The following is a 12,500-nucleotide window of genomic DNA, read 5'->3' as shown; positions in this document are numbered from 1 at the left end:
TAATGTTTAACCAAACTTAAGAAAAAGCAATGATTATTTATTATTATTTTTTGTATTACTATTGTTATTGTTCTTGTTATTGTTATTATTATTATTAGTATTATTAAATAATAATTATTATTATTATCATCATCATTAACATAAAAATGATCCGACAAAGACAGGGGTTTCAATAACTTTTGCAGTAGATGACTGGGATAATAAATGTAAGCGGCGGTCAATCTTATCTCTTACAAGGCAGAGTAGCCGGCGATGAGAGACAAATTTCTACAAACAGACAGTGGTATACCGCTGGTGACTGGCTTCTAATGAAACCTCTGCACAGATAGCAATGCAGCAGTCAGTTTCATTGTGGAAAAATAATCATGATCAAGAACTGGGAATACACTACAAGCTGAAATCACTAAGGTTAACATAGCAGCAGAAACATTTACAAAGCAAATATCTAAGCAAGGAAAGTTAGTATTGGATCCCAAACATAAAAAAACTCCCTTAATCTAAATCTTTGAGTTTCTTTACATTTTCAGGCAATGAAAAGGTACATCCTTAAGCCAAATAAAGTAGCTGATAGCCATATCTTACCACTCAATCTGTCATTTCATACTGTACCTTGCCACCCACAATAATCTCTGTTGAGGGTTTGGTTGCTTCAACTTCAAATGCATCCGCAAACTGGGCCAGGAGGTAACATAGCATCTGCAAAGCAAACAAGCCATTTGGTACAAAGTCATAGTGTATACCACATTATGATAATCACGGACATGCAACAACAGTGAGATTTGAGTTTTGCAGTTTTAATTCTGTCTTTAATTTGGCCTGACCTTTGTCCAATAAATTCAAGATAGTGCATGGCAATACAAAAGATGTCTTTCAGTTCTAATTTACAATGCTTAATTCTATTTTAAACAAACAAGTGCTGTAAAAAGGGACCCATGCTGCTGATAGAAGTGGACTGCTTATTGAGTAAGGCTTCATTGGCTCGTGAAGTAACTGCTCACAGAGTCTAGAGGATCCACTTGTATATACAAACTCAAGTGCTTTTTGATCAATCTCTTCTCGTGCAATCAATGCTACAGACATGAGTGGTTGACAATGTAATGCAATGTAAAAATGCAGATCTATGCAGTTTCTACTCAAATAAACACCCAGATTCAAAAGCAAGCATGCTTGTAATGTAAATGTAAAATCTACCCTGAATAACTCACATGTACATAATTTACTGTAAATTCTTAGGTAACAGCTGTGTAAAACTAGCAGTTGAAGGAAATAGCCTTTAATTACACTAGATCATCCTCTTTTACCAGGTAAACTTCTCAGTAAAGCCTTGCTTAGAAGTCAGTATTATACATGTACATCTGATTCTTGCCAAAAGAACAATACATATCCTTTAAAATTGATTAGAATGTCATGTTTCAGGTAGCAAAGCATCAAAGTTTCCTCAATTTTGGTTTCTTGGTTGACATCAGAGGTTGCTATCCAAAGAAAACTCAGGCTGCCAACAATGTCAGTCTTTACTGGATGTTTTCCATCCAACCATTGCATTAGTACATTTGTAGTAGTATTGTTCAGAGAAATACTGTACCTTAGGGTTTACAATAATACAATAAAACCCAGAAAGCATGTTTATTTACCTTTATGTCCATTATTTTAAGGCAGACAGTCCTTTAACTTGCATACATGTACAGGTACATGATAATTTTCAATATAAACATGCATGAAACAGAAGTAATTGAGGGTTTGCTTTTCAGGAAACAAAAGAGTAAAGAAGATGAATTCATGTTTCACAACCTGAGGTTGTCATTTGTACAATGCCCTGTATATGTTTTCAGGAGTTAAATATTCAGTGTTTTCATTGTTTCAATATAGTAACTGTCACCACACAGGCACAATCCCAAACATTTGTATACATTTACATGTACGGTACATCTAGGTCGATAAAATACTCTAAAATACACAGAAACAGATGTCCTGTTTCAATAAATATGAAGAACTTAGTTTTACCTTCAGGGTATTAAGATGAGTTCGTCTGACTTGGAAATCAATATCTCCATCTTCCAGAAATGATGGAAGCACATTGGTGAACTTAAAAAGGGCTACAACCATGTGAAGACAAAAAGAAGGTAAATGAAAGTACATGTAACCCAAACAATTCAATCAACAAATATCACAATTAACAAATTATTATGGTGTACTAAAGAAATAAAAATGTGTACAGTAGGAACAGTGAAATGAGTGGTTGCTATAAAACAATTACAAGGAACAATTTCATTGTGAACACTACAACGTAATAATCTATTATTGGTTTCCAACAGTACCGTTTATGAGAGTATCCCAACTGCTTTCTTTCAGTGAACTCTCCAAATCAGTAAAATGTCTGCATGAAGAAAAATGCAAAAAATCATTAATTAAGCATTTGCTGGTAAATGAACACTCTGATAACAATCAACCAACCACTCCTGAAAACAATATTAACTCACATAGGCAGCCCTTACAAATAACAAAAACAGGTGCCAAAAGTAATAAAATCCCTTTTGAAGCTACAAATAATTTGACATTTTATTTTGCTCTCTGTTTCTGGTAAGTGATCATTCATAACAATCACATATGAACCCATTCCTATAATACTCAAAAGTGCAGGAGAGATGAGGGGTGTAAATATCTACAATCCTGGTCAAAACTGTTGGGACAATTACTGCTTTTCCACCTCCCCCAATATATAATGTTGGTTTTTCATGGTCTCCAAATTCAAGATTAGTTCATCGAAATGAATGTTTCAACATTGTCTGGGGGAAGGAAGGTGCGACAGAGGCAGCGAAAGAAGAACACAAGTTGCTCATATAACAATAGAAGCATGTACAGTAAATAATTCTCCACTTTTCGCCCAAATTTGACAAGACAAAATAGTGTCCCAAAGTCTTTTGACCCAGAGTGAAGGTTTGTTTAGCATTGACTTCCCAGCATTTGTTCCTGGATTCCAGTTATAATTAACAAGTGACATGGTTACAAATATACAGTACAGTACTTTCTCAAACGTTGTACAATGGTATTGCAAAAAAAGAGGTGAAGACTATATGAATACACATGAAGACAACTTCATTGTGGGCAGTTCATGAGATGTCAGTGACATTACACCTTTACATATAAAGCACAGGTGCACCAAACTCAGTGTGAGCATGGTCAACAAAAATATAAGGATTTTTATGGGAATCCCAACTAAAGACGAATTTTTATCCTTTGAATTTTAAGGTTTATCACATAGAATTCCAGGAAAGATTGACAGCCGAGAAATTGAAAAATGGCTCAAATCTCATTGGATCTGGAAAATAACCACACAGTAAGGAAGCTACCCACAATGGCAATAAGGTTAGACTTTTTTAGTGATAATTTTTTCATATCATTGTCTTCTTTAAGCCTTTTGTCGGGATTCCCATACAAATCCTTATATTTTTGTAGGCCATGCTCACACTGAGCTTAGCTTGGGGCGTCTGTGATATAAAGTACAGAGTAGGTTTCTTGTAGCAGCGCACAATGTCACGTGCAATGCGCGTATCTGTGAAATCCATAAGTTTACAACCTCCATTAAATTTTCCGAGAAAGTAGTATTAAGTTTTCTAATATACCATACAAAATGATTTTATGAACTGACCTTAAAACGCTAAAAAAACAATCAAAATTCGCGACAATAACGAGTGGTCCACCAGATCGGAGATCAGCTAGGCAGTCTGAAAGAATTAAATGAAAGGGAATAGCAAAAAGACGATGACCATAACATTTCATTTCATAACTCTTTCATTTTAGTTGAGAGTAACCTCATATTACAATACCTCGAAGTTTGTTTGGCAGAACTCGCAAGGAGTAGATTTCGTCAACTACATATGAGCCCGCTTCACCACTTAATAAATCATCTTTAGACAATGGTATCACAAAGTCCACATCCATGGCATTCGTATTTTGCTTTGGTATGGGCTAAAAATGAATGAAAGATAGTAAAATTTTCCAAATTACGTTTCGTCCACAATAAAATGGCCGCCTTTTTTCGAACGAAAATCGGAGCCAATAGAAAGTCTGGGCACCAGTCCCAACCCTTCCTTGCTTGCAGCTGATAAGGCCTGGTTCCATTATGGATCGTTTTCACGTGACGTCATCATTTTCTAAAATCCAAAAACTAAAGAGCCACGAAAATTTTTATCATCATCAGGCATAAGAGGCGGTAAATTTGTATCCATTTGCAATTTTAAAGCTCAATAGCGTGCTTCGTTTGGAAACCAGAGCATATTGTCAAATTGAATTTCTGAGTTATGGCGGTGCGTGACACGAGGCGACGATCGAGTTTATTGAGAAATATATATTTATCTCATGGTTTTGAGCCTTTTTAGAATTTAAAGCATTAGGAAAATTGCTTAGGTAAATAGCTGTTTGTTCAGTACAGATGATCACTCCCCTAGATAGCCAAAGTAAGTAACAGATGTTGACACTATTTTCCGGCCGCCATTTTGGTGCACCACAGATGTACACCAACATGGCGTTTTCATACTGGACTCTGTAAATTTCTGCGAAACATTTCGACGAATATCTGAAGTTTGGGGAAACGCACAGGCCTAAAACTTGGCGAAGTGTCTTCTTCATTTATCTTCTACAACATCACGAATTCTTGACTTCTTCCACTGGATGGTTTTCGATTACTTTTTTTATTGCGTGACAGTGAAAACGATCTATAGACATGTCGGGAAGAGGAAACGATCCAAAGAGACTCTGCTCGCAGGGTAGGTTTCCATATGATCGGCAATGGTCTGCGACGATCGAAAGCTGTCTTGCGTCGGCCTCATCGAAAACGATAGTAAACACAGGAGGCAAATGTTTCCATTTAAATCTGAAGCAATCGCAGATCACCTCAGCGTACCACTAATCCTCTGCGAAGCGAGGAGAAAAAGTATCGCACTTACTTTAAGTCTGATTGGACGTGTTTCAAGGCGAACAATAGTGTGTAGTCGATAGGACACAGATTCTCTCAGACACACGTTTCCATTAAAACTTATCTTAGTCGGAAGCCTCGTAATGGTCGGGAAAGTAGATTCAACTTTCCCGATCATCCGGACCGTGTGCCGCAGATCGCCGCAGACGCCGGGAACAGATATTTCCATATGTCTGCGACGTGGCACAGACCCGGGGGCACAGACCTATCGGCGTTCGTGTCGCAGACCAATCGCAGACTGTTGCCGATCATATGGTAACCAGGCTTAAGTCGAAGCGAAACCAGTCATAGCCTGTGCATAGCGTTATCCACCTTTTGAAAAACTGGGGACTGCAGGAGTGTAGGGAAGGGGGATGGGGGGAGCTGAAATGTAAGGAGGAGAGGCAGAGTTTTTAAGCACTACACCGAGAGAGGAGAGGTGATGTTTACATCATTCAAGGGAGTAGTGGGATGATATCTAAATTTTCAACATCAACTTATCACATGACCGTTCAAATACGGAAAACGCAGAGAAATAAAACAGAGGGCATTGGACTTTTGAAAATTTCTTTGGGCGGTGGGGCGGGGGGTCGCGCTGAGGCTGCGCATGTAGAAGGCAGCCCAGGTAGGGTTTGAACTCGGTATCTCCCCCTCTGCGTGAATTTTTCAGGCTTCTCTACGCAATTGCTAAAATTGCGTTCGTAACTGCGAACATCATAGCTTCACTTGATTTCATATCCGCAGTTCAATATATGATTCATTTCATATATCATTTCATCGTTGATTCATTCATCACTGGAACATTAGAGGCCACAAACGACTAGCTCCCAGCGTCAGCGGCTTCATAGCTCAGTTGATTAGAGCGTCGCATCGTCATCGTGATGTCACGGCTTTAAACCGGTTGAAGGCCTGAAATTTTCAGGCTTCTCTATGCAGTTGCTAAAATTGCGTTCATAACTGCAAGGATCATAGCTTCACTTGGTAGTTCCTTCAATTACGAAACTGGTATCAATGGAGGCAGACGGTGCGCCCTTTACCCCCTCCTTCTGTCAGTGCTCCGTTTTACGGATATTTGAAGCTATAGCTACACGGATTAGAGGAAAGTCGAAACATACGTTGAAGTACCGAGGATCGAGCCGGGGATCTCTTACTTTGAAAGCCGTACACTAAGCAACTGAGCTACGCCTACTCCTTTTAAAAGTAAACAATTATTCTACGATCGCACTTAACAAATTTAGTTGGGTCACGGAATGTGGGCTTTGGACTTCGGAGTACGGAGTTGAAGTGGATATTGACCAAGGAATTGTAACATTGAAATACTGCGAATTTTAAAGGCAATCGGCTAAAATTCCTTCAAACAAAGTGTAAGCTACCCGTAGCCTCTTGTTAAGGTTTCGTATGCTTCAACATTCATCATTTGCAAGATTGCTTCCCCCTTTAAACCGTGTTAACACATGTACTGTTGAATCGGAAGTTGAATCGATGTTGAATGAGTTTAAAAGCGTTTAGACTTTGCTTCAACAACCATTCAATATTTCTTTTGTTTTCGAGAATGTTGAACGTACTTAAAGCTGTTTGCCCCTTTCTTTTAACATGGTTGGGTATGAGCGTGCGCACTAATCGGTCTGTGGTGACGTATTCATGCCCGTATCCATAGTAACAACCGCGACTGAAGCCTGGGACCAAATATGTTGAATCAAATGTTGATGAGTCAACATCGTTCAACATCATTCAACGAAGTCGAACGGATGTTGAAGGAAATGTTGAAGGCCCAGGATATACTAGTAAAGAAGCCGCCGTTCACTGCTACTCTTTTAAACTTTTATAACATCTGTTTTTCTTTACTATGTAGAGATGAGTTACTTATCTTGCAAATGTCATTTAACTCAGTTTATGTCACAGAATAATTTTGAATCGCTTCGTGCCAAATTTCGGTTGGTTATGCCAGCCTCCTTCTGGTAAGGGAATTTGCATTGCAAGGCTTCTTATGAAGTTAGCCGAGTAAGGCGTTATATCGAAATACAATGCAAATTCCCATTGTGCCTAAAGAAGGCTGGTTTCACGTCAGCCGAAATATTGTATAAAACAGTAAAGAATTTCTCTATGTTGTATTAGCCCTTTTTTATTACATGATTATTCGACAAATGTTAAAAATCTATTGAAATTCATTCTGAGAGTCTTCAAACTGAATTTATCAGCATTCAATTTAGTGCGCAGATTACCGTGGACCGAGAGGGTAACAAGAATTTAGTGCTCAGTTAGAAAAAGAAAGAGAAAAAGAAGGGAATACTAAAATGAAAGAAAAAAAGAACTTACATAACATGTAGGAGTTCGCATCGGAACAAACCAACAAATGAAAAATACATCAATTAATTACTCAACAATCAAACGAACTCATAGATCAAACGGGCTGAATTAAACTGGAACTTCTAATGGACTTTTTGATGAACTATTTTTAAGCGTCAATGAATTCTGCTCCGGAGCACTAGAATTCAAATTTTGAAGTACGCTGGTGAGGGGAAAAATGCTCACATGAAGGAAAAAAACTCTCAGAGCGAGGTATAGGGAATTGGTTGGAGAGCTGCCATCATTTGAATAGCCCAAATTAACGTAACGAATGAGTAAGTGGGGTTTTACAAGCAAAGCATAGAAAACGAACTCAACTGAAATGGTGCACTTGAGGAAACATTTATTGGATGCATGGTCAAGTATGGATATGTGAAAAGTTGATAAGCAACGCCAACTGCTTTGAAAGAAGAGATTTAGGACTTAAAGTGAATGAACAAAGGAAGAACTAAACACAAATCTAACGAAAGCTACCCAACTGGACTTAAAGTTTTCTCCTAGCCGTACGGAAAGTAATATATTTACTGCAATTAAGTATTAACAAATGCGATGCCGCAGATCATATAATACAGCGACATTTCAGTTCGTCATCACAAGATCATTAAAAATTAATTATTGAAGATCAAAAATATCGGTAAAAATTCAGACTTTGTGTCGCACTGAGACATGTTTGTTTGCGATCTTTACCTCCTTAAATAAATATTTAAAAGTTTAAAAAGAGACAACGTTGGAAGAAAGTTTTCGCCCCGCGAAAAAAACACTTTTCCAGGAAAAATATCGGGGACTGATATGTCGTTTCGAAACTTATTTACATGCAGTATAAAAGATGTGCGACGATTTTTGCATTTTAAACATGATATATTAAAAGTACAACTAAAAATAAATTAACAGACCTGAAAAGGACCTTATCCTATTCAGTGGTGAAAGATCTTTTTTTGCAAGAGTTTAATGGGTTTTATTTTCGCTGTTTCCTTACTAGTTTTCATGCAATCACTGGTTAAAATGAAATTGCACCTGTCTTCAAATTTATCACAAAAAGAAAAAAATTCAACGCGCGCTTGACACATAAAGTGAAGTGATTTCCGTGCGGGAATTGGTGCGCTGCGAAGAAACGGAATCAGTAAAAACAAGAGAATTGCTATTATTATTGGCAAAATGGAGCGCATCTCAAAAGCGTTTTGTCGAAGGAAGGTTATCGACGCAACCACCATCCACAGAACAGAGCTTCTACGCTGTTTGACAAAGTTGGATTTGACAACGCTTGGCGTCGCTTCGACATTAGGGGTTGGTGTGTACATCCTCACTGGAACTTTAGCGCGAAATATAGCTGGGCCTGGTATTGTCTTGTCGTTTTTAGTGGCCGCTTCAGCCAGCCTTCTCGCCGGTCTTTGTTATGCCGAATTTGCAGCCAGAGTTCCCCGAGTTGGTTCGGCTTACACTTTCAGTTATGTCACCATCGGTGAATTATGCGCTTTCATGATCGGTTGGAACCTGATTCTCGAGTACGTAATAGCAGCTTCTTCGGTGGCTCGAGCTTGGAGCTCTTACTTAGATTCTGCTTTACTAAACGACGTCATACGAAATTTCACGATGTCTAGCATCGGAAGACTCGGCGCTGCTGGGGCCATTGCAAACTATCCTGACTTTCTCGCGTCTTTTGCAGTTCTTGTAATTACAATAACATTATGCTTTGGCGTAAAGATTACTTCGAAGACAAACAATGTAATAACAGCCATCAACTTATTGGTCTTGATGTTTATCATCATCGCTGGAAGCAGTTTTGCTCAAAGCAAGAACTGGACCGATGATTTTTTGCCATACGGATTTTCTGGCGTGATGTCTGCCTCCGCATCGGCTTTTTACGCATTTGTTGGGTTTGATATTATTGCCGCATCTGTGGAAGAATCAAACAATCCTTCAAAAGATGTACCTGTAGCTACAATACTCACCATAGGTAAGTTTATGTTATTTTATTTGTAATTATGTAGGCTTTTAGACTTTTTTCAGCCTGCTTGAATAAAGATGCTATTCACCAGCTGGCGTTTTATCTTCTTGGCGGAGAACAATTATCAGAATTAACTCGTGAACTCGCGCCGAAATCGCTTGAGAAATCACACAAAGATAGCTTGGTTAAACCTGCCTTACTGAAACTAAGCCACGTCATAAAAGACTCGCTATACGATCACGTTTCAGTCATTATTAAGGAGCTCTTCCTTTAAAAATGACCATTTAAAAATTTCTTCGCTAAAATATATTGTCGTGGCATTGGGTAAGATTTGACTGTCCACAACGAAAGATAATGTAATGAAAACAACTTGTAAAGTAGCTGGTTAGCTAAGTGTTTGGTCACGTTAATAACGTCAGGTCATCTTGTTCCTACGTAGAAGGACCAACCAGGAGACTTTGTCTCCGAAAATTAGTGCGACTGGAATGTGACGGAAGGCTTGAACTACCCTACCTAAATGGCGCTGAAATATACATTTGTGATTTATTGGTCTGTTGTGCTCAACTATTTCAAGAAATTTAACAATCCAAAAACATGCATCCGATCAAACTGTCGAAGAGTCGCAAGTTGTAGTCAGGACAGCTTCTTATAATTAAGTAAAGTACAATCGTCCCTGAGAAGGACTGTTTGAGATGACATTGACTGACGTCTCGACAACTTGAGTGGAAGTCATCTTCAGAGTCAAGTGATTTGTGTAACGTCAATAGATACTATAAGAACTCCGGTCGTAGATATCATTGGTCAACTATTCGTGGTGTTGTTGGTCGACTGTCAGTTGAGCCTAGATGTAATTGGCTGGGAAGACTGAACAGTGATTGGTGCGTTTCGATCCGTCTATAGGTCGTCACGGTTACTGCTCCTGGCTTATATCTGGGAAATGGATCCCAGTACATATTAAAATTATCTCATTGCCCCTCGCTTTAAGCCCCAATTGAAGACTTCTTTCTTTACATGTAAAAAACAATACATACTGAGGTAGTTTTGGATTCGTTAACCTTTTTTAAACTTCTATGGTTTTTTCAATCATTCTTAATTTCAGCTTTATCACTGTAATTGTAAAGTGTACAGGGTTTTTATTCACTGATAAATTGGTTAATAACTTGGAGGGCTCTAGGTGAGCCTATAGAGTTTCTTTTTGATATTGCTTCAGTCGGCTTTGTACTGCTTTCATTCTTCCCGGGATTTTTTCATGTGTATCACGAGATAAAGTCTATCTTTTTAGGCAGTAGCTAGCAATTACCTAGTTATGCCTGGCAGGCATGACCATTAAGAATTACCAAGACACGACAGATGGAAAGTAACCTGTTCTTCCTCTTGGCAAGACCCAGAGACATTCTCTCACTCAACCCTCTATTGACCGTGACGCAAAGCGATTTGTGAAAGTCAGAGGAAAAATAGCTGAGAAAAAATGAATTATGGTGGTTTAATTAAATTCTCCCAAAAAATTCGGCCTCCTTATGGGGAGGGTCGGGAAAATCGGCAAGCGTTTGATGTGTGTCAGTTGCATTGTATGACTGAATGTCTGTATGGTGGCTGGGAGTGCTTAACATAAAGCATCTAATGATCATCATCTACACAAGATTTATCTGGTGGGTGTAGCGTGTTGATAGGGAGTTTAAGAAACCACGACGGCTACAGCAACGACAACGCCAAAAGGCAGTGATATTATTGGTTGAACGAACCAACATGATCGTGCTGCACGTGCGGCACGTATTTTTGAACATTTCTCTCCCGTACTCGTCAAAAATACTACATGTACGTGAAATTTTATGGTTTTGACGACAACTTGGACAAACTACAGTGAATCTTCACTCTTTACCTCAAATCCGTCCGTACCAATCCAGTATTAGGACACTTCGCCCATACTATATAATAATATAAACAAGATGGAATAATTATGAAATACTTCAAACTTATATTTTGAAGTGACGTTTTCGACGCCGTATCCGTCGAGATTTCTTAAACTCCATAATAAATGCTAGATTGACTCCCAGTCACCGCCTATGTTTGTACTTGGAGTACAACCTCGTACAACCATAAGAGCCATATGATAAGATGAAATTATATATGAAATGGATCACATATGAACTGCGAATATGAAATCAAGTGAAGCTATGATCCTCGCAGTTATGAAAGCAACTTTTGCAATAGAGTAGAGGAGCCTGAAAAATTCAGGACTTCAACGGGGTTTGAAGCCGTGACCTCGCGATAGTTGTGCGACGCTCTAACCAACTGAGCTCCCAACGTGGTTAGAGCGTCGCACCGGTATGGAGAGGTCACGGGTTCAAACCCCGTTGAAGTCCTGAATTTTTCAGGCTTCTCTACGCAATTGAAAAAGTTGCGTTTGTAACTGCGAGGATCATAGCTTCACTTACATACTTCACATACCCGGGAGAAACATGGTCTAAGCATATCCCAGGACGCTAAATCTCTTTGTTGGCTTGGTTTTGTACCCCACCGGAATTGACATTTCACGGAGCGACGTACTTGAACTTCTCATTCTATCGGTATTCATTTAACTGTCAGGAGTGCAAGGTATTCCTAGCAACATTAGATACCGTTTCGTTCCATTACCGGCATATTGGTTAGAGCTCTCGACAAGCCAACACCTTGTGTAAATTAATTATTTCAATTTCATTCACTCACAAAAACTCAATAATTTAATTTCGTCATTTTATAATAGGTTGATGTGATTTAACCTTTGTTAATCAATTCGAGCAAGAGAAAATGAGGGGACAGAGAAGGAGGCTCCCGGTCCACCCCTTGGTATATGTCATGTCCACGAAAGTTATTTTTAGACGAGCGGAAGTCTTCCGAGACGTCCGCATGCAGGCCAACCTCGGTCCGATGTTTGAAAGAAAATATATATTCATCAGCCTTCCACGTGCGCCATCATTTTCTCTTTTCACTAAGAACCTGAGAGCGAAGCAAGACTGCATGCGGACGTCTCGGAAGACAGACTTTCCCTCGAACAAAGACTTCCGCTCGTCTAAAAATAACTTTCGTGGACATAACATATCCCGGCCAACGCCTTGAGCCTACCTCTCTGTCCCCTCATTTTTTCTTGATTCGAGTAATAAACAGTGCGAAACCGGGGGCTATTTCTCAAAATCCACGAGCTCATCTGTCATTTCTCGATGACTGATTGATCCACCCTGTTTAAAGTAATCGAAGTATTCCCCGTTCCAGGTTCCCGTA

The 12,500-nt window shown here is 39.0% G+C and overlaps 2 protein-coding genes across 2 annotated transcripts in view; one reads left to right on the top strand and one right to left on the bottom strand.

The window, feature by feature from the left end:
• LOC138052146 (condensin complex subunit 1-like) overlaps positions 1 to 5,120 on the bottom strand; it is a 45,533-nt gene extending 40,413 nt beyond the window's left edge. Inside the window, exons 1-6 of the mRNA XM_068898521.1 lie at positions 4,944 to 5,120; positions 3,825 to 3,966; positions 3,647 to 3,722; positions 2,316 to 2,374; positions 2,002 to 2,093; positions 610 to 696 (exon numbers count right to left, since the gene is read on the bottom strand). Coding sequence (XP_068754622.1) covers positions 610 to 696; positions 2,002 to 2,093; positions 2,316 to 2,374; positions 3,647 to 3,722; positions 3,825 to 3,966; positions 4,944 to 5,090 — 603 coding nt within the window. The 5' untranslated portion in view covers positions 5,091 to 5,120. The remainder of the gene's footprint in view (positions 1 to 609; positions 697 to 2,001; positions 2,094 to 2,315; positions 2,375 to 3,646; positions 3,723 to 3,824; positions 3,967 to 4,943) is intronic.
• A 3,066-nt stretch (positions 5,121 to 8,186) lies between these two features.
• Positions 8,187 to 12,500, top strand: part of LOC138052142 (cationic amino acid transporter 2-like) — a 31,238-nt gene continuing 26,924 nt past the window's right edge. Inside the window, exon 1 of the mRNA XM_068898519.1 lies at positions 8,187 to 9,251. Within this exon, the coding sequence (XP_068754620.1) occupies positions 8,453 to 9,251 (799 nt within the window). The 5' untranslated portion in view covers positions 8,187 to 8,452. The remainder of the gene's footprint in view (positions 9,252 to 12,500) is intronic.

Source organism: Montipora capricornis, chromosome 6 (assembly GCF_036669925.1).
Source record: "Montipora capricornis isolate CH-2021 chromosome 6, ASM3666992v2, whole genome shotgun sequence".
NCBI classification, from domain to species: Eukaryota; Metazoa; Cnidaria; class Anthozoa; order Scleractinia; family Acroporidae; genus Montipora; species Montipora capricornis.
This window is presented reverse-complemented; position numbering and strand designations above follow the sequence as displayed.